General features: G+C 51.8%; 7 protein-coding genes across 7 annotated transcripts; 3 read left to right on the top strand and 4 right to left on the bottom strand.

Annotated features, from left to right (window-relative positions):
- Positions 1-135: 135 nt before the first annotated feature.
- GGI43DRAFT_64842 (mediator of RNA polymerase II transcription subunit 12) lies at positions 136-5349 on the bottom strand. Its single transcript, XM_083210117.1, has 2 exons — positions 3498-5349; positions 136-3401 (listed from the first exon to the last, which is right to left on the bottom strand). The coding sequence occupies exons 1-2, from the start codon at positions 5019-5021 to the stop codon at positions 162-164; spliced, it is 4764 nt and encodes a 1587-aa protein (XP_083060339.1). The 5' UTR covers positions 5022-5349; the 3' UTR covers positions 136-161.
- Positions 5350-6951: 1602 nt separating this feature from the next.
- Positions 6952-7906, top strand: GGI43DRAFT_64373 (uncharacterized protein). Its single transcript, XM_083210110.1, has one exon. The coding sequence runs from the start codon at positions 7141-7143 to the stop codon at positions 7639-7641; it is 501 nt and encodes a 166-aa protein (XP_083060338.1). The 5' UTR covers positions 6952-7140; the 3' UTR covers positions 7642-7906.
- A 2053-nt stretch (positions 7907-9959) lies between these two features.
- GGI43DRAFT_64356 (pyridoxamine 5'-phosphate oxidase-domain-containing protein) lies at positions 9960-11384 on the bottom strand. The gene is made up of 2 exons (XM_083210107.1): positions 11125-11384; positions 9960-11031 (listed from the first exon to the last, which is right to left on the bottom strand). Exon 2 carries the CDS (start codon positions 10978-10980, stop codon positions 10117-10119), a length of 864 nt encoding a protein of 287 aa, XP_083060337.1. The 5' UTR covers positions 10981-11031; positions 11125-11384; the 3' UTR covers positions 9960-10116.
- A 1-nt stretch (position 11385) lies between these two features.
- On the bottom strand, positions 11386-12851 carry GGI43DRAFT_64355 (2EXR domain-containing protein). Its single transcript, XM_083210106.1, has one exon. It carries the CDS (start codon positions 12522-12524, stop codon positions 11490-11492), a length of 1035 nt encoding a protein of 344 aa, XP_083060336.1. The 5' UTR covers positions 12525-12851; the 3' UTR covers positions 11386-11489.
- GGI43DRAFT_406779 (uncharacterized protein) lies at positions 12681-13555 on the top strand. Its single transcript, XM_083206162.1, has 2 exons — positions 12681-12773; positions 12842-13555. Exon 2 carries the CDS (start codon positions 13179-13181, stop codon positions 13440-13442), a length of 264 nt encoding a protein of 87 aa, XP_083060335.1. The 5' UTR covers positions 12681-12773; positions 12842-13178; the 3' UTR covers positions 13443-13555.
- Positions 13556-14487: 932 nt separating this feature from the next.
- GGI43DRAFT_64409 (kinase-like domain-containing protein) lies at positions 14488-17451 on the top strand. The gene is made up of 3 exons (XM_083210111.1): positions 14488-15716; positions 15779-16817; positions 16881-17451. Exons 1-3 carry the CDS (start codon positions 14777-14779, stop codon positions 17239-17241), a joined length of 2340 nt encoding a protein of 779 aa, XP_083060334.1. The 5' UTR covers positions 14488-14776; the 3' UTR covers positions 17242-17451.
- A 1522-nt stretch (positions 17452-18973) lies between these two features.
- Positions 18974-22951, bottom strand: GGI43DRAFT_64428 (GATA-type transcription factor). Its single transcript, XM_083210113.1, has 3 exons — positions 22083-22951; positions 21475-21865; positions 18974-21171 (listed from the first exon to the last, which is right to left on the bottom strand). Exons 1-3 carry the CDS (start codon positions 22499-22501, stop codon positions 19075-19077), a joined length of 2907 nt encoding a protein of 968 aa, XP_083060333.1. The 5' UTR covers positions 22502-22951; the 3' UTR covers positions 18974-19074.
- Positions 22952-26938: the final 3987 nt, after the last annotated feature.

The following is a 26938-nucleotide window of genomic DNA, read 5'->3' as shown; positions in this document are numbered from 1 at the left end:
AGAAGAAGAAGAAGAAGAAGAAGAAGAAGAAGAAGAAGAAGAAGAAGAAGAAGAAGAAGAAGAAGAAGAAGAAGAAGAAGAAGAAGAAGAAGAAAGTGATATAGTATAAGAAGAGATGTTGAAGAACCTTCTTCTGTGACGATACACGCATATCCGCATATTTAGTGTATCCTGATGGCTTCAAAGAGACTTAGGTTCAAGCTCGTATCATTCACACCAACGTTAGGAGTGGGCTCGCTAAGCAATTCCCATCGCCGGATGACATATGGAGAGAGCCTCTCATGAGGTAAGGGTCTGATGCCGTACATGGCACCCATGCCTCTGGATGCGGAACTGTGAGGCACCGTTGCCTTTTCTCTGTGCGCAAGCATCATGCCATCCATAGCGGTTGGCGGGGGAATGCTAAAGATGTAATATAGGCGAGAGTCCGAAGATGTGTGCAAGCTTGGCATCATTCCAGGCACGACAAGGATGGACTTGGCGCAGTGAAGGCGCAGGTCGTCGGGCAAGCCGTCTGCCAACACTGCGGCAACGTCAAACACTTGCTGCAATAGCCCACCTCCAGCCACCTGACTTGGAAGTGCTTCTAGTCCAAGCAGCAGGCGACATAGAGTCAGGACAGTATGCGCTCGTGCCTCGTGGTGAGGAGGCATAAGCAGTTTGCCTTGGACAGAAGTAGTCATTACAGAGGCACTCAATGGCTCCTGAGACACGCTATGTAAGAGTACGAATCTTAGCAGCATCGGTATCCAGCGCTCAGTGACGGATGTCAGTATCTCCTCTTTCTTATCTTCGGCAGCCCTTGGTGCGACGACCAAGTCAGCGAGATCTGACAATTTATTGGCCAGAGCCATGGTAAGCTGAGCTGTAGCAGGCGGCTGTTGGCCTACAACGATGGCCTCGATAACGCCAAGGAGCTTCTCAGCAAGGTATAGATTGTCATTGCTTGAGAGAGCACCCTGGAGATTTTCAGGATCCTTCAATTGCGATGATGCCGGCACAAGGGCTAAAAATCGCTGGCGGGCCTGGCTTTGCAAGTGGCGAGAAATGTCTTTGCTTAGGCATGGAAGCATAGTCGTCCACATAACGTTCTGGGCTCCAATTGCACGGTCCATAGCTTGGGCAAATAAATCATACTGCGAAACGCTCTGCGGAGCGTCTTCGCTCTCGGTCTGACGAGGCGGCGAAACAGAAAGGTCCATGTTGAGCTTAATCTGGCAAAATGGCATGGTGAGCTCGTTTGTCTGGCGCAAGATTTCGTCATAAGGCGCCGCCAACGATCCATCCTCGGCCCCGTGTTGCTTGAAGAGATCGCTAATGATTTCATGGACCAGGCGGAAGCCTCCTGGAGGGATGTTCTTTACATTGAATGCTTCCGTAACGTCCGCTGTGTGCATAACGACTAGGAGTTGCAAAGCATCGAGGACACTGTTTCGGTATGCGGTGTCGTCAAGCGGTAGTTTTGCATTACCATCTCCAGCCCGAAGTTCAGCATATTCAATAATGGCGTGGCGTATGAGCGAAAGCAGACCTTTATGATGGCTGAAATGGACAGACTGTTGGTAGATTCCGAAACGATAAACTTCTTCCTGGCTGAGATCTGTGTCTTCAGGTAGCTTCGATAGGGTCAAGTGCAGCAGTTCTTGGAGGAAAGTTGTTGCTCCGGGAGATGTCAGGTCCAGTGGTACCGCCGCCGAATCTCCCTGGGGCGCAGGAGCTTGAGTCAGACTTGTAGGCCCAAAGAGGAAAGAAATAGGCAAAGCGTCAGTAATGATTAGGAGAGGAAAGACGGCATGTAACCGTTCTCGCTTCTTCATCAGCCGAACTCGCCCAACCCAGTCGGACATGAGCTTATCAAAATGCTGAGCATCGAATAAGCGGAGGCGAGTAAGAAGGGAGGCATGGATCCTCCGGTTGTCATCCATCTTGGTCCAGCCTAATTCAAGTCTGCGTATGATGTATGCAAAAAGACGATTCATGGTCGGGTGATCGATGCTATTCCCGCTTGCCAAGAGTTTCTCAATCTGTTCTGAGACTTCGCCATCGGCGCCTGACAGCGGGTTGACCATGTTGTTATCGGAAATCGGAGAGCAGGCGTCGGTGGCATTGTTGCGATCGCTCTGGGTAAGTTCGTGAGCCAGATATTTGGAAATCTCTTGGCGACTAGGCATTCGCTTGGAAAGGGAGCACAGAGAGGCGAGTAGCGGGCGAGACACAAGGCCCTGCTCTTGGTTAATGGCCTTGAGCCGCTCGAAGAAGACGGTAAACAAGCGTTCGGCAGTGCCCTGGGCATAAAAAACCTGTAGATTCAAGTTCAAGGTGTCAACACAGGACGCAAGGACTTCAATGTTGGTGGTCCTGGAGCAAAATTTGAGTATTTCGCAAAGGGCATAAAAGTCTTGAGTAGCTTCAAGAATAGTGCGGATAGCAGAGAACAGGCGCTGCGACATTGCTTGAACGGATTTATTGAGCCTCATCACACTCTCGCGCAGGTGGACGCCCACGGCGCATCGCAAAGCCCTGGAGCTATTAATGACCATTGGAAGAAGCTTTCGCAATGGGATGGGCTTCCTGCCAGACATCTCGTTGTCCTGCACTGGCAAACCCAGGGTGTGGCTGACGCACATTAGGGCGTTGTGGATGTCGTTTGCTTCCTCGATGACGGAATAGTTGGCCGCTCGCCTAAGGAGGCTGCTTCGGTCATCCTTTTGGTCTTCTGTGAGGTAATGCACAGGAAGGTGGATCAGCAATCTGGTGGTACAGGGAGCCTCGTCAGAGTCTACTTCAGAGGGATGACTGCAGCCGCCGCGAGCCATGAGCCACTTGATGTACTGGGTAACAGAAAACTGCCCCGTCCGGACCAACTCTGCAACAAGATGATACGCCATCTGCTTCCGACCTTCGTCCTCAGCGGGTATAGTGTCCATGTGCTCAAGGAGTGCACCAGTGACGTCTATCCTCAGCGAAGCCCAGACCTTGATCAAGTTGGCCGCAATGTAGACCCTTGCTAAACCAGGGCGATAAAAGGACGTTGCCCAGTCCACGGTGGTCTTTACAATATCGGTCTTGTCGTCTCCTGTGGCCCAGCATTTCTGTGGCAGATCGCGGCCTATCTGGCTGAGCAGAGTTGCGTCCAGGAGTCGTACCAACTGTGGCCGCCCAGCCAGGGGCGAGGTATTGCTGGTAATTGATACCTGACTATTTCGAGTATTGATATGATGATATGCGTCCCGGCCTGCTTTGTCATCTCGCGGTAGGAAAGCTTCTAGGGCGTCTCTATACTTCGGCCAAAGGGTTGGGTCGATAAAACTGTCGGACTTGTCTCTGACAAGCGAGACTATTAAGGTTGAGAGCTGGCTCGATAGTTGAATGAGAATATCTTTGTCGGGATGGATGTATATCTATCGTATTTTATAGTTAGAATCGAGTATCTTAATCGACGGTCCTCAAATAAAGTGGCAGTGACTACGAGGAAAAAAAAACTGTGGTTGACTTACAGTATTGAGGTGGCCGAGCAAGGCATAAGCCAAACGGCGTCCGTACTTTCGTGATCGTAAGATATCGGCCCAGCAGATCTGAGCAATCAGAATCCACATGGGAAGTTTAGCCTGGGAGCTGTGCTCCAAGCCAGATGTAATCCAATCAAGATAGTGGTCTCGATCGAGAAGCTGCTCGGCGTAAAAACTTGTAGCCAGTCGTATGGCATAAGTCACCTTGGCCTTCCAGTCTGGCTCGCCAAACGAAAAGGTTACGGATTCGATAAATTGTTCCACAAAGACTGTCCAGTCTCTAACCCACTTGAACTCGCCAGCAATGGCAAAAGCACCACCACCGGGAGCTCCTTTCCTCTTAAAGGCACGAATCTCGTTGGCGCCAACACATTTAGCCAGCCAGACGGCCCTTTCGGTGGGAACGCTCTTATTCAGGCACTGATCGAGGAGTGTTCGGCCGCGAATACCGTGGGGAATAGTCCTGCTCAGTCGACGAAGAGAGATGGCAGGGTTGGCCAAGTCTCTCATCCATACTTCTCTCTTTGTATCGGTCAAGGTTACTCGGGGGGGAGGTTTAAAAGTCGATGGGGCCGTAACGTGGCCTCGATGTCTGCGCTGGTTAAGAATACCCATAAATATGGTAGATAAAGCACCCAGTCCAGTCTTTTGCTTGATGGCCGGGGATATGGTCATTCTCGCAGTGCCCGTCTCGTTCTGGCTGCCGCGGTCCCAGGTACCTTTCTGGATTGCCTCGTAGCTCCAGTCATCTTCGTGGTGCTTGATATTATTGGTACCATGCCAGGGAAAGAAGTCGGCAAAGCCAGAATAGAGCCCCCGACTGAAGGGATCGCCACCTGTTGCGCCTGGGCGCTTCTCGGCAGGAGGATAGCGCGGAGCATCTTTGGGAACTTCAACAGTCCATGGTTTCGGGCGGCCGTCTTTCTTGAAGGCCGGTGTGGGTCGTGGAGGAGGTTCTAATCGTTTCGATAGCTTTGAGTGCGTTTGCGATGCCGGCAGGCGTCGTTTGGGCATTGGTAAAGGGTGGTTGTCGTGGTCGAGGTCGGCAGCTGAAGCCCGAGTGGGCGTTGGACTCGAGTCGCCAACATCTCCTCCGTCAGCCATGGACGGCACACGCGACGTGGTATGGCTTTGGGGCGACGAAGCAGCGGACGCTGGAGCTGAGGCGGTCGCTGATCCCGTTGCGGATAGCATCGCTGAGTTTCCGTGCGGCTGGTCGATGTTGGACAGCTCGAGGCGCAGTCGGGAACCCGCTCTTCGCGGCGTGCTTACGAGGCGACCATGGTTCTGGGCTTGGTTTGTGCTCTGGCCAAGCGTTTGGCCCTGGACATGGTCGATGGAGTCGCTCGAGGCATCGCTGAGGGCCGAGTCCTTGCGCACGGGCGACGAGGGAAACAGCTGCTGCGACAGAGCGCGTTGAGGCGGAGGCCGCTGAGCCGGCGGCAGCGTCGAACTGCTGATGGTTCGCTGCGGCGGTCGCGGGTGGACGCCGATGGGGGTCCTGGAGGTCATCTCTCAGACGGGAGGTGAGGCGCCATCCCGTTGCGTTGCCGGCTATTTAGATGTGGATATGTGAGTTGGAGGTTTCGACGAAGGTACTTGTCGAGGCGTCGACCAGGTGCCAGGCGCTAGGTGCTAGGTGCTAGGTGCTAGGTAGTACGAGTAAGCGATAGTAATGGACGTCGGCTACACCTTTGGCCAGATGTTATTCGGGTCTCGGAAGCGACACAGGACAGATATCGTTGATCCAAAGACGGCACACAAGAGGCTGATGAGGATGCAACTGATGCTCCAGCCAAAGTGGACGAGCAACGATGAGTGGATGTTGATTGGGGCCCCGACAAAATGGCACGGAAGCGTCAACCGATGGCCGGCAGAAGGGACTGGAGTTTGTATTTTCCCGCTGCACCCGAATATCAGCCTCAGCCCCGGGCGTTGCAACAGAACAGCAGTGCAGATTGCAGGCTGCGATAAGGGAGCCTGCACAGACGATTGATTTGCGTACCTTTTTGGAGGAGTAGACGTGGCGGAGACGATGCAATGGATCGCAGCAGAGGAGGCAGAGCAGAATGGAAGAATGCTCACGATGACGGGATTCTCCAAAATGGGCAGAAGGAGATGGATGATAGATGATAGACGGGCTGTGGCTGCCAGAGCGAAGCTGACGGCTATTTTTTGGCTTTTTCTGCCAAGGCACAGGGTGACATGTACCTGTACCTGCGCCTGTGCCTGTAGCTCGCACGGATAGAGAGCGGGCGGTCCGTACCTATCAGCACCCTGGACACTGTATGTGCAGTAAGTACAGTAGACAGGCGAGTCTGCCTGCACTGGCGCCTGTATCTGCTGCTTGGGCCGCCACAGGTGGTGTGACAGGGAATTAAAATTAAATTGGGGATGGATCTAAGCCAGAAGCTGGCCGAGTGTTTCCTCACAAGACAAATAAAGCAAAATAAAACACGAAGCGATCGATCTGCGGGCGCGAGTTGAGCACAAAAAAGGGCGGTGCGGGCTACTGGAAGGAGGCTAGCGCCTGTGAATTGCGGCCTGGCATTCGCTGTAAGACACTGTAAGGCACTGTCCAGGTGCGCTGCGCTACGGGCGGATCATTTTGCAATGGGACGAGATATTCGGTGCTTTTTGGCCCGTGACAAGCACGCAGATCATGATGCTGGGCCGGGGGGTATTTTTGCACGCATCTACATACTATTCCCCAAGTATCCATTGGCTCCTTTTTTCCTTTCTCTCTTTTTCTCTTCTCTGTCTTTCGTGGGCAGCGCAGTATGTGCATCTCCGGATTTTACGCCTTGCAGGCCTGCCAGACAAGAGAATGCGGAGAAATGTGCGCTAAATTGGAGCACAGGCGTAAAGCCTCAGGTAACGATACTTGAGCTTACTAGAAGCACTGTCAGCGATAAGAGGGCGAGAAGGGCTGATTCGGGCTGATGATATTACTGGCCGCGACAAGGCATAAGTGCTGCTACAAGTTGCTAGCTCCCAGCCACACACATGGCCGCGAGATGAGATTGCAGAGGGCAAACAAGCTACGAGCCGCTAATTCAGCCGCTGGCAAAGGATATCATCAGATTCCTCCCGAGTGACCCCAGACCCAGGTTTGCGTTATTAGGCGCAAAGAGGAGCCAAGTCCATCGAAGCTTTCGAATCCCGCCTGAACAGCTGGTATGGAGGGGGCGTGCAGTGCTTCCTCTTTCGGACGTAGCATTGAGCGCGATATGGCATCGAGCCGCCTGTGTTGATTGCATTTCAGGGCCTTGGGGGCTATCGGCGCACTAAGATGCAGCGCTAACCCGTGGCCAGCATCTTGCTCCGTAGCGACATTGACTTGCCTGCACTGTCCACGTCCACGGCGGCTAATCCTTAGGTAATCCATAATCCATCCTCCAACCGTGACATATTTTGCGCTGTGGCTTGCTGCGGCCACCCCGTTACAGCCAGCCAACCATCTCCAAGATTTCCCCTCAGATGATTAACGGTGGCAGATGGATGGACGTCTATGCTATGTAAAAAGTACTAGTGCTAACGTATCATATAGGGCCATGGCATGTTACTGTACGCACGCAGTTGCTGCCGAACCAAGACTTGAAAGGGGGAGGCAAAAACAAGGTCACGATGGATGCTGGACATGTTTCCCGAAACAACTCCAAGTTTGCACGACTCATGGCTTGAACTTGAAATCAACCTCTTGTTGGCTCGGCGTTTGTCGCTATGGAGTCGTCAAGGGGTGGCTTTTCTTCTAATACCTTACCCGGCTCCCGTTACGAAACTTTGGCCTTGCGATTACTCGGTAGAGCTATTTCCAAAACCGAGAATAAGCCGCAACCAACCTAGTCTCAACTGCTTCGGAGAGATTAAGCATATATGGGTTACGGGGGGGCGAAGCGGCCACAGAGAACCGGACAAACCGAATCCGCCACCTGCTGAGGCTGCTGTCCATTCTGTCTGTATGTCTACGCGGAGTGCAGCAGAATGCACAGACAAGCACGCAGCAAAAACCTCAGCACCACCATGCATGGCTCTCGCCCTTTGCTTCGTATTTGATCTGATCCTATTGATCCTCTACTGCTACCTGTCCAAGCCGTCTCTCCGTCTGTGCGTGAGGGGCGCGCCACCATAGTTTAAAGAGCGCATACCATTCGACGTGCCTTGCCTGCATGTGCATGCAGCCACGGGGATGCAGACTAATACTAATAGACAGGCAGGCAGATAGACAGACAACCCAACCGGCGCAAAGAAACTGACCGAGATATCTGACCTGGCCATGGATGTAGGCAAGGTACCAGACATGCTGGAGACTTATGTATGTCCGGAAACAAAACTCCTTGATACTATTCCTATACAACTATGATATGAGAGCATTACGACTAACAAGCTCTCGGCCGGCCCCATACATCATCCATCTTCCCCATGCAGTAGTGCTTGCTAGTTGTGGGCGTCATTAGCATCGTGATATGCGCATGTGGCGCCGTTGCATCATCTCGCAACAAGTGCTGCTGCTACTCTGTACTATCCATCACCAATGGCAATTAGTCAACACTACAGGCTCGGGCTACTACTATTTGATAGCCTCAGTTTGAGCCCCAAACTCGCCTCCAGCGGGGTTTCGAGGCGGTGAAGCAGCTCGGCATCTTTGTCTTCCTTTGTGGTTTACAGAATTACTTGTCTTGTTGAATGGCGTTGATAATAAGGATGCCTAGTGGCCCATGCCATGTTGCAGCCCATTATTTGACGGGTGCTGCTATTATTGCTGCAAGTGTCCAAGTAAGCGAGCAGCAAACAGGCCCATCCCTGGTGGATCCCCCCGGCGGCTTTTATCGTCTGTCTCGGGGGGCCACAACCCGGAGGAGCCCGCCCAAATTTACTGTGTGTATAAACTGAAACCAACCAGACTCGGCTATTCGATACTTTGCAGTTGGAGTAGCACCGGCAAGGGAAGAGCCGGGTCTCGTATCGGACAGCCAGATCTGCAATCCAGCCCACTCTTTGAGGCAGGAGGTTGAGACAAGACACTGTCTTGATCCAGAGTAGAGTATGTAGTACTTGTACAGTATACGACGTGAGCATGGCCATGTATTGCTCAAGATAAAGAGCGTTGTGCCTACACGTACGTACTTGTATTACCAATGTGAACTATCCTTCCGCAGAAGCATGATTCTCAGCAACAGCCATTGGACAAATAAGATGCGATATGGAGTTGAAGATTAACGTGCATTAAAGCTCTGTCTGATATCCCAAGGTCGCATTTGAGCAGAACGATAATAGGCTGACACAAAGATCTAGGCTATACTTGAAATGTTGTAATATCCCGAAGCTCCTAACAATAAGCTCCGCCGCATATGCGCGAGTTGGGCATAAATCCTGGATATAACACTAGTATTTCCATTTCCCCTTGACAGTTTTCAAATCACCTTTTTTCTTTCTTTAGCTGTAATAGCAAGTACTTGGTAAAGGCGGAATGTCTAGGTGCCATACAAGTAGGTGACGTGCAGATTTGCTTACCCGGCAACATAGCAGCGTGAGAGCCAACTCCCTCGAGATATATATTCATTTTCGCAATACTACTGAAAGCTTTTAAAAAAATCCAAGTTAATTAAAAGATAAAAAAAAGAAAATCGCAAACATGCCTCTTGTCTTGTCAATTGCATGATCCCTGCCCTTGCTACTAGTATCGGGGTTTCTATCTTAGCCTCCAGGCTGCTGCTGCAAGATCTGTGCTGTCTTTCTCGAGGCTCCAATCGCCGGCCTCCGTCATACGTGTACGAATAGAATAAATATCCGGCCTGCATGTGCAAAAAATTACGCTCCGGCTCAGGGCTCAATGCATCGGATCAAGCCCCCTCCGGCTCGGGTCAACGGCGAGACAACAACAATATCCATATTATAAAATACTGTATCAATATGTGCCTGATGCTAGCCGTGCGTATAAGCCGAGGCCCAACGCACCACTTGTTTCAGGCATCCGCATCGTCACACGAAATGCTTGGGCATCCCTACCTATTTTGCTCATTTCTTTTTACCTACCTGTACGCCATATCATTGTGCGTCGAAAAGTCAATTATACAAGTTAGAAGTCGGCAAAGAGATGCGATGCCATGTCAACGTTCAGCTCGCTCGCTATTTACCAGTATTGCCCTGTATTTTGGAAGTGATATTGGCCTCTCTCTCTTTTTTTCTCCCTTCACGGCTAAAAGAAAATTACTACTTCTGGGTAGTCCCGTTTATAGACCACGGACTCTGTTTCTCGCATATGAAACCCATTGTGTGTGGTGCTCAGCTTAATTGATATATAATAAGTGACGATAGGTTATTGAAACACCATTGATGCGCCAGTGATAATACCAGCTTCGGAGAACAAAAACATCTCAGCTATAGTCGATTTTGGTTCAGAAAATAATGATTGTAATATTGGTAATAATGATGCTAGCTTGTGAAAGCTGATAAGCAAAATGAGAGAACATGAAACTGTAAAACGTAACATCGTTGACACCGCTAGACTGATATCGCCACATCATATCGTCAGTCACACTGGTCATACAAACTTGGTGGCAGTCGCCTCTTTGCCATAATAGACAAGTCACACAAATCAAATCATTCAGAGCTCACCAGCCTCATCGGCCAGGCTCCACTCGCTCCAGCCCTTCTTCTCGCCGGGCAACTGAATCTGCTCCCACTCCTCCTTGGTTACCTTGTTCCACTCCTCGATGGGGATCCATCCAATGTATGCACGGTCGCCGAAGCCGCCAATGAAGTACACCTTTGTGACCACCAGCCTGGCCCATTCGCTGGTGTGAATCTTGTTGCCTGGCAGCCAGTACTTTGCGTCGGGGTGCTTGGACGTGTAGCAGTAGGCGAGCCGGAGAGACTCTTTGAGATCGGGCTTGATGGGTTCCAGGTAGCCAATGAGCGAAAACCGAGGTAGGTTGGCGGCAGAGTAGGGCACTGTGTCCGGGAGGGACGAAGAAGACGAATCATCCGCCACATCATACTTGTCACTGATATACGGGAAATATGAAAGGAAACGAGAGATGAGTGGAATGCGCCTGGCGGGCGGGTATGGCGGAGTCCATTGCACGGACAGCGTCAGGTTAGATCCCGCCTGGGCGTTTCTGAAACTGGTAGAAATCTTGATGGCCAGCAATGTCGGGTGCCCTGAGTCTTCGCAATCAGCGATATACTCCATCTGACCGAAAGGCACGCCATCGAGACCTTCCGGTCGGTTCTCTGCCGCGTCAACATCTCCATTGGATGACGACGGCGACGAAGACTTGGGGAAAGTCGATGACAAGGTGCCGAGCTTTGTCAAGGCCAGGGCGCGACGGCCTATAACAGCGGACTCGTAGGTGGTTGGAATGCGAGAGGCGTAAATTCCGCCGTCAAGGTTACCGAATAGAGGAGCGGTGAGCTCAATGGCGGTAGCACAGCCGGAGAGGCCGGTGACGACGCTGAGCAACTTCATGGCGTGGGAATGGATGGCAAGGTTGAATAAAGAACGAGAGAGTTTCGGGTTCTACCAATATAGTTAGCTAGCCAATCAGTTGAATTGAAAACTGGTGGTGCAATTGGGTAAAGAGTTTCCTTTGCAGACGCAAGGGCGGCTTACTAGTGTCACGGCTTTGATGGTAATTGCCGTCGGTGAGGAGTACGAGATGAAGGAAGGGAGATCGGCTCATTAAGACGTGGGGGAAGTCCCCTGGTCGTTTTGCTCTGATCAAGTGATTGCGGGATGGCGTCGGCATGTGACGGAAGAGAGATTGATTGATAAGATCAGAGCTGGGGACGTGATTGGCCAGTTTGGGTCAGCGCCGACGCACTCCGAGCTCTACGAATCATTCGATTTATGCGGAGAACCCATGTACTTGTAAGCAGCGTGTTGTAATAGGATTCTTGGCCACATGTACTTTATTTATATGTGATATGCAATAGTGAGTGGTAATAATGAGCTCATAATTCCAGATTCTACTTGGTTCAACCTCTGACATCTTCAAACATACGCCATTTTGCAAGCCGAGAGACGGGGGTTAGCTCAAATATCTGCACCAATTTGACTGTGGGCATCTGGGGATACGCCTTTCTAACCTTGTCTTCTTTTATGACCCTTTTCTCGTTGAAAAAGCTCTCGGCTAATGGCGTTTCAAGATGGTACAATGGCCACCCTTCCAAGAGGAGCTGTTTAGCATCTTTCCAAGCCTTCATCTTGTCAGCTGGAGGTCGAATTTGTTCCTGTAGCCTGGTGATGGCGTCTCTGTTCCACCAGTTCATAAGCTTGACCTCATCACCACCACTCATTTGAAATATTGGCTCGAGACGCTCAAGCTCTTGGCTGTTTTCTACATCTACCAGAGCAAATGACTGGTCTCTGAACAGCCGAGCCACTGCGTGTGGATGCCACGACCGCTTTTCTACCTGGAATGGATTTCCCACCGTAAGATAGATGGTGTTAACGTTTCCAAGATGACTAGACTTGCTATTCAATCCGGTTATCAACGGGTCATTAACGAGGCCCACATCTAGAATGATTGCCCTTGCCTCTCGAAGAAGACTCGTCTGCAAGGGGATGAAGCCGTTCTCGGACATGCAGTAAGGAGAAAGGTCTAATATGTCTCTCTGTCCACTGAACCAAGTCCAGAATATAGGGGCGAGAAACTCATGGCGGTATAACGCACCATGCTGATATGCAACGTGTCGAGCTTCTCTGCAGACGCGAGAAATTGTCGGCGGAGGGAGGCTCTTCCATTCCAGATATGAAGGCTCAAGGTAACGAAACGGTCTGAAGATTTGTGAAGGGATAGTTAGTTCCCATATTTGGCGCCTCAATTCTGGCGGCAGACGTGAGAACTGAGCAAATTGAGCCTGTTTTTCACGATACGATTCAAGTTGGCGTCCTAATTCTATGATTCGCTTCTTCTGGAGGGTTTGGATTTGGTGGATTCTTTCGATCATGTCCTGTATCTCTTTTAAGTTTTCGGAAATATATTTTTGAGGATAGTTTGAGGGATCCATGGCGGCTGACTGAATGTCTTTACTACTGTAGAACTGAGCAACCCAAATGAGCAGAGGTGATGCTATGATATATGAGCATGAGAGAATAGTATAGACAGGCGTGGCTATAATGCCGAAATGAGTGTTTACTTAGCAGTGACTATCTGCTAATGAAAGACATTATCGTCAAAGTCGCATCTACAGAATAGAGCATGAGAATAGGACATAGCTCAAGCTTACGCCTTTCCTTATGTCTACTACTTAAAGAAAGTACGTAAGTGGTCTCTTCATCTCATCATCAATCGGCTTGTCGTATGCTTTGTCTAAACGGTTAGTAGCAGTTGATCACGGTCCCTTTGACAAATTGCCATGCAATGAGAGCTGAGGGCGCCCTGACTGCAAGTGCCTTTCATTGTGAATGCTGAGCAAAGAGAGAGAAAGTGCGTCTAGAGATAGAACGTTCACAACGTCTGCAGTGAAACATTTTCAGCAGCGTCAGTGAGACAGGGCAGATCCTCGCTCTCAGATGAGTAAAGCGGCGGCCGACATTATAAGGATGCAGTGTCCCGATAGCAACGGTTTATAGGCCCAGCATGTCCTCATGGCAACAGCACTGACCTCGAGGCATGGATTCATTTGTTTGTTTATTTGTTTTGATGAGAAATCCCATCTTACATGCATGGTTTGCATAACGGTAAGCGGGCTGGATGCAATATTAGGTTGTACAAAGGCATAAGATTCCAAACAAGACATGGTCTGTCCTACTTCCGCATCCGGGTATTTGCCTTGCTGTTCCTATTAGTAGCAATGCTGCTTCTAGTAATACTGCATCTAGTAATGCTTCTAGTAATACCGCTTCTTTCTAATTTGACAAATCTCCCTTTGTTTATCGTGACACTGCTGTGGTGTGTGTGCACCTACAACTGCTATCAATTGTAATTAGCATACCTCATGTTGTCATGGAAATGAGCCCCTTCAGCTCAGACAAATCAAGTGACGCTAATCCTCATGCAGGGTTCGGAACATCATCTGCAAGGAATCCAGATTGAAACATTGGACACAAAAAAAAAAAAAAAAAAAACTTCGTATCCAACAAAGAAATACTGTAGAGGGCACAAAAAAGCTTTTGGTGTGCTGAAACAAGCTCCCCAGAGCTGAGACCACCCCCGCTGCTGAGGTCATCGCTGCAGCGCCCCTCAGTTCCCATAGCGGGAGCCACAGGGGGGGCGCTACAGGGCACAAATCAGACTGGCACTCAATGCCCCCGATGGCGCTTGTCGCTGCTAGCACCGATAGCGCTGCAATTTTCTAGGCTAGCAGGCCCTTTGGAAGGGCTGTTGGCGCGCATGTGGGCTCCTGTGCTTCACTTTTAGCGGGCTCTTCAGCAGCCTCAGCGCCCCCACCCGCACTCGATAATGCTTGTTGCTGCTGCAACCATGTTGACTTTGGATCCAATCGCCGCCTGTCTCCAGCATCCCACTTGCCCAAAAGGCGAGCCCCATGTCGCTTTTTTTTCTGCTTGCAAGAGGCAGCGAATGACAGCCGTGTCGAAGCGATCCCAAAGCCCAAGAGATTGGTTGACTGGTTAAGCAAGCCATCAGTCAATCGTATCGAAGCTCCATCCATCTGCAGCGTTACTCGAAGAAGGGCTACGAGAGATAGTCGAGAGCTTATTTTGTTTGTTTTGTTTTGCATTGCCTTGTATCGTCACCTGCTGCCTGCGTCTTCACTTCACTTTAGCCTTGCTCGCCCGCTGGCTGATTCTACCTTCATCTTTTTCCTTCTCCAGTGACGGCATCGATTTTTCTTTCTCAGTGCATCCTTGCTGCCAGCATTAAATCCTTCGAGCAGGAGTCTAACTTGGAGCTTCTTTTTACTTCCTTGCTTCATTTCCTACCCTCTCCTCTCTTGCCTGTTTTCCACAGATCCAACTCTCGAATCTCGATTCCGTGGGATCAACTCCAAGGAGGGGGATCTGCAGACGCACAGAATAGTATCCTATACTGTATACGCACATCGCATCCATAGAGTCAAGGCAGAAGCAGAAGCAGAAGCAGAAGCAGAAGCAAAAGCAGATCGATCCAGCTACGGCGACTATTTGCTGCTACTACTCGCTTGATTTGGTCCATCTTCCGCTACTGCAGACGCTCGCCCACCGACCAATCGATCGATCAGCTCGCTTGCTTTGTTCCTCTATCCCCTGCTCGCCCAGTCCAGTCCACTCTCCACCGCCGCCGCCACGTCACGCCTTGCAGTGGGTTAAAAAAAAAAAGATGGCCAGCAGCTTCATGTCGACCTTCTTCCCCGGCAGCTCCAGCGTCGGCACCAGCAGCAGCTCCAGCAGGGACAAGGCGCCGCTGGCTGGAGACGCAGACGCCGTGCCTCGCCCCGTAACGCCGACCATGAACATCAACAGCTTCATCAACCCGCTCAACACGCCGCTGGGCAGCCCCAGCAAAAAGACGAACCCGCCCGGCGCCAACGACCTGCCCACGGCCTTTGACGCCGCCATGAACCTCAACGGCTCCAACGTGAGCTCCAACGTGAGCTCGAACCTGAGTTCGAACCTGAGCTCGAGTTCCAGCGGCGGTTTTGACGCTCCCGTCAGGCTGACGCCTCGCCCGCAGAGCGTCATCGCTCCGCTTTCGCCCTCGCCCACCAAGCTCAACGGCAGCAGCAACTCCAGCAGCAACTCCAGCGCCAGCAGAAAAGCTGCGCAGCCTCCTCAGTCTCAGGCTCAGGCTCAGTCTCAATCTCAGTCTCGGACTCCTCAGCTTCGGTCGCCTCAGCCTCTGACTCTCCAGTCTCTCGAGCAGCAGCAGCAGGAGCAGCAGGAAGATGAGGAGCCCGCCCTTCCCCTCGATGGCAGCGTCGTGCAGAAAAAGATCCCCAAGGTGGAAAAGGAAAAGGTAGAAAAGGCGGAAAAGGTGCCAAAGACAGAAAAGGGGAGAGCCTCGCCTGGCTCACCGCGCAAGCGACACGCCCAACCTCACGATCCAAATGCGCTGCCAGTGCCTCGTCTTGCCGCTCAAGACCAAGACCGCCACCCCCACCACAGCCATGCCGCCGTCTCTCGCCAGCAGATGTACGAGAGCAAGGCAGATCGTCCCATTATAGCCAAGAGGTTTAACACGGTTCGTGGCTTGACGGCCGAGGAGCGCGAGATTCTGCAGCGGCCCAATGTGCGCCGCATGGTCAATGTCACCCAGCTTTGTAAGTTGCTGCTGCCTCCCGTTTCATTGTCCTTTGACTGACACATTGGCCCTTTGCCTTAGATTTCCTGGATTACTACTTTGACCTTCTCACATATGTCGGTGCACGACAGAAGCGCCTCGCCGCCTTCAAGAGCGAGTTCCCAACACCCCCCGAGACTGACGCAGAAACCCACAGAGTCATGTGGTCCAAGTACACCGGCCGAGAGCGCGCCAACCTTCGAAAGCGTCGAATCCGATTAAAACAGGGCGATTTCCAAATTCTCACCCAGGTCGGCCAAGGTGGCTACGGCCAAGTCTTTCTCGCTCAGAAAAAGGACACGCGGGAGGTGTGTGCGCTCAAGGTGATGAGCAAAAAGCTGCTCTTCAAGCTGGACGAGGTCCGCCACGTTCTGACGGAGCGAGACATTCTCACAACGGCGCAAAGCGACTGGTTGGTTCGACTCTTATACTCGTTCCAAGATGACAAGAATATCTATCTTGCCATGGAATACGTGCCTGGCGGCGACTTTCGTACTCTCCTTAACAATACGGGAGTCTTGTCCAACCGACATGCGCGTTTCTACATTGCCGAGATGTTCTGCTCAGTTGATGCTCTTCACAAACTTGGCTACATCCACCGCGACCTGAAGCCTGAAAACTTCCTCGTCGACTCCACGGGTCATGTCAAGCTGACCGACTTTGGCCTCGCCGCCGGTGTTTTGGCCCCGTCAAAGATCGAGTCCATGCGCCTCAAGCTGGAAGAGGCTTCCGAGACACCAGTGCCTTTTGGCAAACCAATTGGCCAGCGAACGGTAGCCGAGCGGCGTGAGAGTTACCGAACTATGCGAGAGAACGATGTCAACTACGCAAAATCCATCGTCGGCTCACCCGACTACATGGCGCCCGAGGTTCTCAGGGGTGAAGAGTACGATTACACGGTGGATTACTGGAGTTTAGGCTGCATGCTGTTCGAGGCCCTAACCGGCTTCCCTCCCTTTGCCGGTTCGACTCCCGACGAGACGTGGCGCAATTTGAAGCATTGGAAAGAGGTCCTCAAGAGGCCTGTCTGGGAAGATCCCAATTACTTCTTGAGCAACAGGACGTGGAATTTCATCACAACGTAAGTTTCTTTGCACCTCCTTTTTTGTTACCAATGAAAGCTAACATGTAGCCCTCCTTTCAGATGCATCAATTCACGGACCAAGCGCTTCAGTGAAATCAAGGACATCTTTGCCCACCACTATTTCTCCGAGGTCGATTGGGAGACGCTGCGCCAGACCAGGGCGCCGTTTGTGCCAGAGCTGGACTCTGAGACGGATGCCGGCTATTTCGACGACTTTGGTAACGATGCCGACATGGCCAAGTACAAGGAGGTCCACGACAAGCAGCAAGCCTTGGAAAGCATGGCCGAGCGTGAGGAAGAGATGGGCAAGAGTCTCTTTGTCGGCTTCACTTTCCGGCATCGCAAGCCCGCCACAGATGACGGTGATGGCAGTCCGCGAAAACGCATCCCGACCGACGACTCGTTTGGCACCATGTTTTAGAGCAAGCCATTGTAGTACAATTGGGGGTATCGTGGGCCTCCTGCGATACGTCGGCCGAGGCTGTTTTGACCATTTTCTCTTGCGTCTCTCATGTCTCTCACAAGTAGCAAACAAGCACTTTGGGCTTTTTTTTTTCTCTTTCCGTCTGTTTGGCCTTTCAGTGCTTTTCTCTTTTCATTTTACATACCACTGCGAGAAAACCTTTCTCCCCTTTTGTTTTGCTACTAGGCATCTTTCTTCTATATTTCATCTGTTGCCGGTTGGGATACCAAACTAAGTCATTTTAATGTTCTGCTAGCCTCGTCTCTGTGTGTCTCTCTGTTCTAGTCCCCTTTCCATTATCATTCTTTTTTCCCTTTCATTTTCTCTGCTTACACTCTCGTTTTTTCTTCTTCTGTTCTTGGCTTGGAGTTGCAGAAATGGATATCGATGATAACAATCAAAGAAGGAAACCGAAAAACATAAAGGCCTTGGGTAGGCTGTTTCTTCTTCTTCTTGATGGCATTAAAAAAAATTGGATGGAAAAACATGGCCGGGGTGGGCGGAATCTGCCAGGGGAAGGTTTTTTTTCATACTGTCTGTGTGTGAGGCAAATTGGGTATAAAAGTCCCCCCTTGAGAATAGTGAAGGGACTTTTTTTTGAATCCGTTCATGTAGGAGTAACGAGTATGAGTATATGGTACACAGGTAGATGAATGGAATGTATGGCTTTGTATACGATTTTTGTGTAATACCCTCCCAGTCTAATAGGGGGTAGGAATTAAGGAGGTGAAAGCCAAACAATTGCCATCACCATCACGAATCTTTCTCGCAGCCTAGGACGTGGCTTTCCAAATACTTGTCTTTATTAATTTGCATCGGATCGTCGTAGAAGCTCATCTTCTTCCCCAACACCATCTCTAGCCAAACAAAAACAAGGCCAAAAGTCTTAAACTCTCTTTCCTGCAAAAAAAAAAAAAAAAAAAAAAAAAACTTATAACAAAACTCATCTCATCGTCATCCAAAGTGTAAAAGTGAGAGAAACGAGGAGAAACAAAAAACTACACACAATATAGCAAACAAAACACACAGGCAAGTAAAAAGGTTAGGACAAGCCTGCTTTCGGGGCATAGATTGAGGAAATAAACTGGGCAGCGTCGCCATAATCCAAAACTAAGTCTATGGTAAAAAAAAAAAACAAAAAATCTCATGCGGCGAGAGGCAAAACTCCGTAGCGTTATCGTCGACCAGCTTTCTTCATAATTTTGGCCCAAAGAGTCCGATAAGCCCTTTCCCTGAACTTGGACAGTCGTCTGTTGAGTCCTCGCGGTTCAAAAGTACCCGTTGGTTCCTTGGTAACGCGCGCTCCTTTCTTGTGTGCCAGTAGGTGCTGATGGAAAAAAAATACTGTATAAACGCTTTCTTGAATGTGTTCCCGCCCATGTTATTCAACCCTGATAAAACTAATATCAAACTGTGGCAACTCGTGCTTGCAAAGGAAAACAAAAAAAAAAAAAATCAGACCCAGGTATCATTGCTTGAACCAACACGCCATGGAGATGCCCATTCATATACGCCCTTATTCCCTTGACGTCGTGATAGACTCTTTCATAAATAATGCAATCAAGCCGCCTGCATTACCAGCGACGTAAATAAGCCGCCTCTCTTCAAATATATCCACTCTTTCTTCTGAGCCCGCCGTCTTTTGTGAAATCTTTCACTGGACTAAAAAGAGAAAGAAAGAAAATTAGAAATATAAAATTGCTCGCCATACGTCGTACAGCAAGCATACACAAGCCTTGCGCTCGTGAAATTGGAATATTTGTCCAAGCTTTGGTCGGCAAGACTGGTCTTTTATAGACTCATAGTCAGCCACTCCCATTCCTGAGGACCTGACGAGCCACCAGCGCCGTTCACTAGACTGGACTGAGTACCGCCCATCGATACCATGTTGGATCCTATGCTTCCTCCCATACCTGATCCCATCATAGAGCGCTGGCCCATGGAGAAGCTGGTGCTTGACATCATTGTGCTTGAGATGGAAGGCATGCTGGGGGTGGTGCCCAGTGGTCGCGCAGTGGATTCCGAAGGACTGTCAAGCTCCATGGCCGATGAGTTTGCCGTGCCTTCGCTCTTGCTATGTCTGCGCTGTCTCTTTGACGGCGCTGTGGCCGGCCGAGACATGGATGAAGCTCCAGGTCCGGGAGCCGTTTTCAGAGGCGCAGCAGCAATTGGCACGACGCCTTTGCCGCCTACAATGGTAGCGCCTCCATATTGGCTGCCCGGCGTGCTTCCCGCGGTGAAGTTTCCGCTGCTGGTAGGACTATCGGCATCTTTGTTGCTGCTGGGGCGGTTTATTGATGGTGGCGACACTGCTACTTGGTTGTTCGTCATAGGCACAGCTACAGCGGCGGCGGCGGCAGCGGCTGCAGACATGGATAGCGTTGAATTTTTCCTCGAGGCAGCATTTGAGCCAGTGCCGGCCTTCTTCCTCGTTCCTCCAACGGGGAGGTTGTTGCCAGATCCCCGGTTTCTCTTCTTGATGACGTCTGTTTTCAAGCTGAGTGGTCGCACCACACCGTGAAGTTTTAGGAAGAGGCCGCAGGCATTGCAGAGAGGCTGGCCCTCGGGATTTCGTCTCCACAGCGGAGTCGTCTGAGTGAAGCAGTTGGTGCAAGTGGTGGGATTGCCATTCTCCCCAGAATTTGCACCAGTCGCCGGCAGATTGGTCGTAGAGCCATGCTTGGAGCCTGGGGGCGGTGAAGACGGCCTGCTTGGCGCAACCGATGAGAAGCCCGAAGCGTTGCCGGCGGCGTGGCCACCCGGAGAATTCGGAAGGGACTGAGCGATTTGCTCGAATCCACTGTGCTTGTTTGCCATGTGTGAGGGTGTGGACGAATTCCGAGGAAGCCTGTTTTGTCGCTTGTCGGCGCCCATGCCAAGCGTCTGCGAGTGCGATCGGCTCATGCTCATGCTCTGACCATCCCAATCGCCGCTGTTGTCGACGTAATCAGTCGTGACGCCTCCAATCTGAACATGCTTGCGAGTCGGGCCGCCAGGGAAGCGGGCGGCTTGCGTGCTAAACTGTCCAGGGAGCGAGGCATCCCAGCCAAATGATCCTGCCTCATCGACAGCAGATGTAAAGTCGCCGTGGAGGCCAACGCCGCCACGGTCCAGAAAAGCGCTAGCATCCTCGTCGTCATCCTCGCCCCCAAAGCCAAGCATGTTGCCTTGCTGCATTGGCAAAACAGGGGATGCGACCTGGGAATCCGTCTGAAAGACTTGGCTGGGATCGATGTGGCCAAATGAGCTCGGGGCAGTGCTATACGCTGACACCGCTTCTGAGCCCGTACCCGTAGAGGGAAAGTTGGCGCCGCTGCCGTTACTGCTGCCATGTGCGCCGCCGTTGGAATCGCCATACATGAACTGCTGGTTCATGTGGTGATTGATGCTAGAAGAGCTATGTCGGAAGCCCTGCGCACGGTGGTGTTGGTGCTGCGACTGTTGATGGTGGTGCAGGTCCTGAGAGGAGCCAAAGTAGACGCCATCGTTGTCGTTGATTGGGTGAGGCGTGGATGTAGCAGACGGATAACCCGAGCCAGTTGGAGAGTAAAAGTCGGGATTGTTGAGAGAGGAATGTAATGAGGCGTTGTTGTACATGGAGGAAAATGGCCCGCTGTGCATCATGGGAGACGTTGAGGGAGAGAATGAGAAGTTGGATTGGAAGTGAGCAGTAGAGCCCATGACGCCGTCATTGTCCATGAAGGTGTCGAGATTGAAGGCAGAGCCCTGGTTGCTGGTCATTTGCTGCTGCATGGACGACAATGCGTTGGAGTTGTCGAGAGAGTATCCATTGAGCTCCGGATCGGTTTCCAAATCGAGGTTGATGGCAGATGAACTGTGGTTGATGGCGCTCACATGAGGAGAGAAGTTGGCAGGCCGTTTTCGTGTCTTGACATCAACCATTGTAAGCCAAACAATACACAAGAAGTAAAGATGAATTATGACAACGTAGTATCAACAAAAGAAGGTCAAGGAAAAGGGGACCCAGCCAGTAAACTGTGATTGGAAAAGGGAATAGACGGCAATAAGCAGCAACAAAAGCGAAACAGAAAAGAAGCAGAATAAAAAAGAGAGGACATGAATGGAAAAAAACGATGCATGCACGCCAGAGTAATAAGAGATGCAAAAAAGGCGGCAGTAGCGAGCAAGGAAAGGGGAACGGGATTGCGGTGATGGACGGAGTCTACTTACCCGGCGGTCATCTATACTGGTCTTCCTGTCATGTCGTGGGACGTAATGGAATTCATCGTTCTGTCCCCGCTGGTGATGTGGCGGAACGGGGACCGACTGGGCTACAAACTGATTGGTAGAACCCTTGCGACCCTTGATGGGGATGGCGGCGGCAGCCAGCGCCTTGGATGATCTGTTCTTCCTGATGGCAGCGGTCTGCGGCCCGGAGAGCGACGACGCTGCAGGAGGCTGCGGTGAGCTGTCGTTGACGGAAGCGGCGCCCTCGTCGGCAAAGATGAAGTCGTCGATGTTCATGGCATCCACGGCCTGGTCATGGATGTCGGAGGTCCTTCGAAGCTGCTGGGCAATGCCGCTGGGGGCGTTTTGGAGTTGCGTAGAGTGCAAGAGGGACCTATACATGGGAAGAAGAGAAGAAGAGAAAATATGTCAGCCAGCGCCGGGATGATGTGATGGCCAGAACCCGCCTCCCCTCCACTCATTAAAAGTAAAGCCAAGCCATGTCTAGCCGTGTAGTAAAAAAAGAGGGCAGACCAATCAAAACGGAATGGCAAAGCATGAGATGGACGATCTAGCCGGGGGGTAGAGCAAAAAATTATATAATAACTTACCTCTTCTGCCGTTCTTCCTCCCGCTGCTGCTCCTGCTGGCGCTTCTTGCGCAGGTTGAGGGCCATCATGCGCCAGGTGATGTTCTCCATGCGCTGCTGGTTCGGGAGCTGCTCCTTGGTCTTGCTGAAGAACTTCCAGATCTGGGCGGCCAAGGGATCCTCGGTCTGCATCTGCTCGACGCTGCCAGACGGCCCGGCGCCGGTGTCGAGGGCCGGGAACAGGGCGGCGTCGAGCACATGGTGTTTCGACGGCGAGGCGGCCTGCTCGGCGGCAGCGCCGTTGGTGAGTGCGACATGGTCTTGTCGCGTATCCATGCGAGCGATACTACGGTCGGTGCTTGGATGGTCGGGTCTTCGCGGGAAGCGGTAGTCGTGTTCTGTGACAGTTGGGTGCATTGCAATCGGGCTGACAGCTGCCATGAATTGCCGGGAGCTGAGAGCGAGCGATTGCTGGTTGAGCGGAAGGGCGGATCAGACAGATACCTACGATGTCTGTCGTTGTACTCTGGCCGGATTGCGTGCACGTAATATGATGTGAATCCTGGTGGAGGGGTGACAAGAGAGGATTAGAAAGGGAAAAAAAAAAAGGCCAACCACCCCTGTAACGGTATTTTTTTTCTGTCTGGCTTTGACGTAGGCTTGTGACAGGCGAAAAGTAAAGTAAGAGGGAAGAGAAGAGCAGGAAAATGCTGGCGCCGCAGCGATGCTTGTATGAGTAGATTGGATTGGGAAAATCGCCGCACTCTGGCCGGGCGGGTCTCTTTTGTCAATCACACAGACTGCGAGCGAGAAGCACAAGCAAGCAACGCAGCTTGTAATACTTTAAGCTTCACCGTCAGCAGCGTTAGTCCCGTGGGAGGATTTGAGAGAGCGCCGAAAAGAGGGACCCTCGGTGTGTGGGCTAAGATGCAGCGTGGGAGCGAGCGCGTTCGTCCTGTCTTGTCTTTTTTTGTCTTATGTGCCCTTGTCTGAGAGACTGAGGGACGCAACGTGATGGCGAAAGCGGCGAGCAGTTGCTGGATCGATTCCACCGTCGAGCCGTGGCCTTGCGGGAAATACTTGTAAGGTTGAGAGTGAGAGTCAGAGTCAGAGGCGAACGAGCGAGCGTCGCAGGCAAGAGATGCTCCGATAGTGGTGAATTAATTAGCAGCAAGATGGCTAGAAGCAAAAATGGAGACCAGGCCAGAGCATCTTGATGGAGACTGACCGATAATACTTCCGGGCCCGTACCTGCCGCGTTTCTCACGCTTGCAAGATGCCTGCGACGGCCGCTCTTTCTCGCCTCGATCGCAGGGCCCAGTACCTGCACCGTCGGTACTCGCTACCGCTGCGGCTGCGGACGCCAGTGGCTATTTCGCCGTGATTCCATAGCCGCGGCTACGTACTGGGCGACTTGGCGGCCGAGTACTGGGTATTGACTTAGAAGGGACCCTCGTGGCCCAAAGCCGTCGGGTCCCACTTGGGAGGTACGGGAGGGTACATACGCGCCTACGACGGAGCCAGAAATACAGGGCATGGACAAATGCTTAAGCGCTCGTAAAATGCTGCGCAGGTGGCCAGAGCTGCGGGAATCAAATCAGTATTCATGGGTACCATCACTTGTCATATTTTCAAGTTCAAGGCACTTACATACTTGTAAGCTGCAGCAGAACGAGGCATGGCGCCAAGGAACAAATACTACTGTACGGTGCACTCAACAGCGAGAGCAACGCTGAGAGAGAAAATTTGAATGCCAGACAGGCCTGCCAGGTAAGACCCCTCCAGGGTCCAAGCACTAATCATCGTCTGTCTGTACCGAGAACGGAGTCGCGCGCCGCGATAGATAGATTGAGCCCCACCAGCCAAGAAGCAGACAGACATTCCCGTTGAACTTGAACGGTGCTACTGTTCAGTGGCCATTGCAACGAAGTTGGGTTAGTCATCTCATCTGTGCCGAGTATATCGAGGTACTCTGCGTGCGAGGCACTGTATTGCAATGTACCGTTGCCGCGCAAAGATCAGGCTTCGGGTACGCACAGCAGGCTCAAGCACCGATTCTGTATGCCATGTACGATGCAAACGTGATGCTCGGCTCGGGTGGAGCGCGGGTTGGCAGCCAGACAAGAAAACAGCCGGTTCAGGACGATCATGAGCGCACAGCAAATCACAAATCACAAAAGTGTGCTGCAGAGCGGGGAAGACGAGGGGGCCTTTTCCCTGCCTTTTCTCATGTTTCCTGCTTGCTTTGCCTCGTAGTGCTGGGTTGTCTGTCTCTTGTGATGGTGGTTGGCGGGCGTTGTCGAGGTTGATCGCATGTACTCCGTATTCGGTGGTACATCTCTTGGACGGGATGGACCTGGCGAGGACAGCCAGTTTCAGCTCTGGAAAGGCCCCGAGCTGGGTACCGGTGCTAGTCTTGACACGAACCCGCCGTCAAAGACGAAGACAGGCACTACTGCGTCCTCTTAGCAGAGCCACGGTCGAAAATAAGAGCAGCGCTAGCATGTGCTTCTGCCTTGCAGCACGCAGTTTCCGTAATCCTGTACTTGCAGTTGAAAGGTGACATTATGTAGTGCTACCTGGCCCTTTGTTGCGCTTCGGCCCCGCGATATGCACAGAGCGCCGGCTTCCGTGGGCCGTGGTACGGTATGTGCAAAGTACAGGCAGTGTTCCATATGTACAGGGCACGAAAAGATACTGCTGCCTGTACATGCATTGCTGAAAACATACCCAAACAGGGTCTCGGGTTGGATTGGAGGTGGGCAATGCCGCCAATGTCCAAGGGACCACACCCTGGTCTCTTTATGCGCTGCCTTGTGGGGGCCCATGCTGCGCGTGGGGGAGGGAAAAAATCCCATTATGAGATGAAATGGCTGTTAATTACTTGCTGCTATTAGTACAACAAGTCGAGCAGGTTGTTAACGAAACAACACATCTTCGTAGACGACAAAAGGCATACAAATGCTTCATAATGCTGTATACAAGTAGGATATCGTACCGTACTGTACTTGCGGACAACCAACGGAGTAATACCTGGGCCCTGGTACCTGTTAGCTTGCGGGACCATTGAATGAGATATCCATCCATTTTCTTCGTATCAGCGGGAATAGCACGCTGTCTAGGAATATCGACAACGCTCGCTCCATACTTGAACTCCATCCAGAGAGGCATTATTATTCCGTGTCAACATGTCTCCTCCGGTAGGGCGTATCTGATCCGTAAAAGACGACAAATTGCAATATTCATCAGACGGAATAGCCAGCATAACAAAAATATCAGGTATTGACACCGCATCAGTCATGGCTATTAGTAGTGGCGCTACTCTTTGGGCTACCGCAAAGCCTTTTGCATATACGGCAAGTACCGTTGTGTACTTGGCAGTAGCAGTGGTTCATCGTGTTCCCCCAATCGAGCGTCCAAGTGCCGGGTACCGGAATAGGCACTTGATTTGAGTGGACGGCCTGCGGTGTTGTTTCTCGTGAAGCCGAGCAGAGCCAAGCTGCTGGGCTAGAGCACATGCATGTCTGTACTACTTCACAAGACATCCATCTCATCTCGTGCGTATCCGTTTCTTATCGCAGCACCGCTCCTTGCTAGCGGCAAAGCTTTATCGAGTTGGCCTGACCAAAACCTTTGACATGTGCTTGTGGACCCCCAACTCCACCACTCTTCTTCGTCCCTTCTCCTCTCTGCTCCCCAAAACAGAACAGCTCTTCTGAGACAAAAACAGCTGCCCCTCCATTCGCCGCGCTCGCTATTCATCAAGACCCCCCGAGTCCTTCTGCTTGGCCCTTCCTCTCCCCCCACTCTGTAGCTGGCAACGGGCCACGCGCCTGAGCCGGTTCGTTCTCGTGCATCGGAACCACCCAGCCCTTTTCTGCATCGACGGACGGCGGCCAGCTCTCGGACCCCTGCCAAATCCTGGCAGCCCAGCACCCAAGCCCGGCAAAAAGGCTGCCAGGCCGCCCCTCCAAGCATCTCGGCGCTGCAATTGGCGGAACACGGCCGATGCTAGCTGAGAGAGGCAAGCCGTCGGTACCTCGTCTGCTCATCGGTTGTTAGCTATGACGACGACGAGTTGATTGTAGATTCTTTCTTTCGCTCTGCCTGAGCAACAAGTGGTTCTCCCCTGCTTCTTCCCACGTTCTGACCGGCAAGCTAGCAAGGACGAGTACTCCGTAGTGCTACCGCTATTGGCAGGGTCTCGGACGGGCGGGCGGGCATTAGCAGCGACTTGGCCAATCAGTCAGGCAAGGGATGATTTTCTTAGGACTCCAAGTCCCCAGGCAAGCCAAGGTCCCATAATGCTCTGCCAAGTAAAGTGCCCCAAGATGATGGATTGTTTCCGTTGATTGTCCACAGTGTTGCCACCGAGTCTGCAAGTGCCTGACGGAACACTCCTCTACAGGCTATATTGCGTGCATCACACCTTAGTCTCGGAGTCTTAACCCCGAAGACCCAACACCCTTCCGTTGCCCGGTTCGCCATTCCGCCATCCTCTTGTGCCTCGTCGTTTATTTTTACTTGCTGGTGCTGCAAAACCGCCATTTAGGCTCTTTGAGCGGATGTGTCTAGGCCCTGTCCGTGGCGTTCCCACCGGCAAACTCCCCGCCCGGGCCATGGATGCAAAAAGAAGGCTGCCTGCTTTTCAATAGATTGGCCGTGCTCAGTTGCATGATGCAGCGTGATACTGTTGCTACTCTGCTTGCCTTGGCCCATGGCCAATGAACATCATCAGACCCAGCTCGTTGCAAAATGTCCCGGCCACCGAAAGACAGGTACGATCCGGGACGCTGCATTGATAATTCAGCGCACTTCATTCTGTGTAACGTATGAGAGCAAGAGAGGAAGGCTGCCCTTTTGCGGGCCGGAGCGCGG

This window comes from Trichoderma evansii (genome assembly GCF_050947405.1).
Source record: "Trichoderma evansii strain SZMC 28006 chromosome Unknown GGI43scaffold_11, whole genome shotgun sequence".
Lineage (NCBI taxonomy): Eukaryota > Fungi > Ascomycota > Sordariomycetes > Hypocreales > Hypocreaceae > Trichoderma > Trichoderma evansii.
The sequence above is the reverse complement of the archived record's forward strand: the minus strand, read 5'-3'. Positions and strand labels throughout refer to the sequence as shown.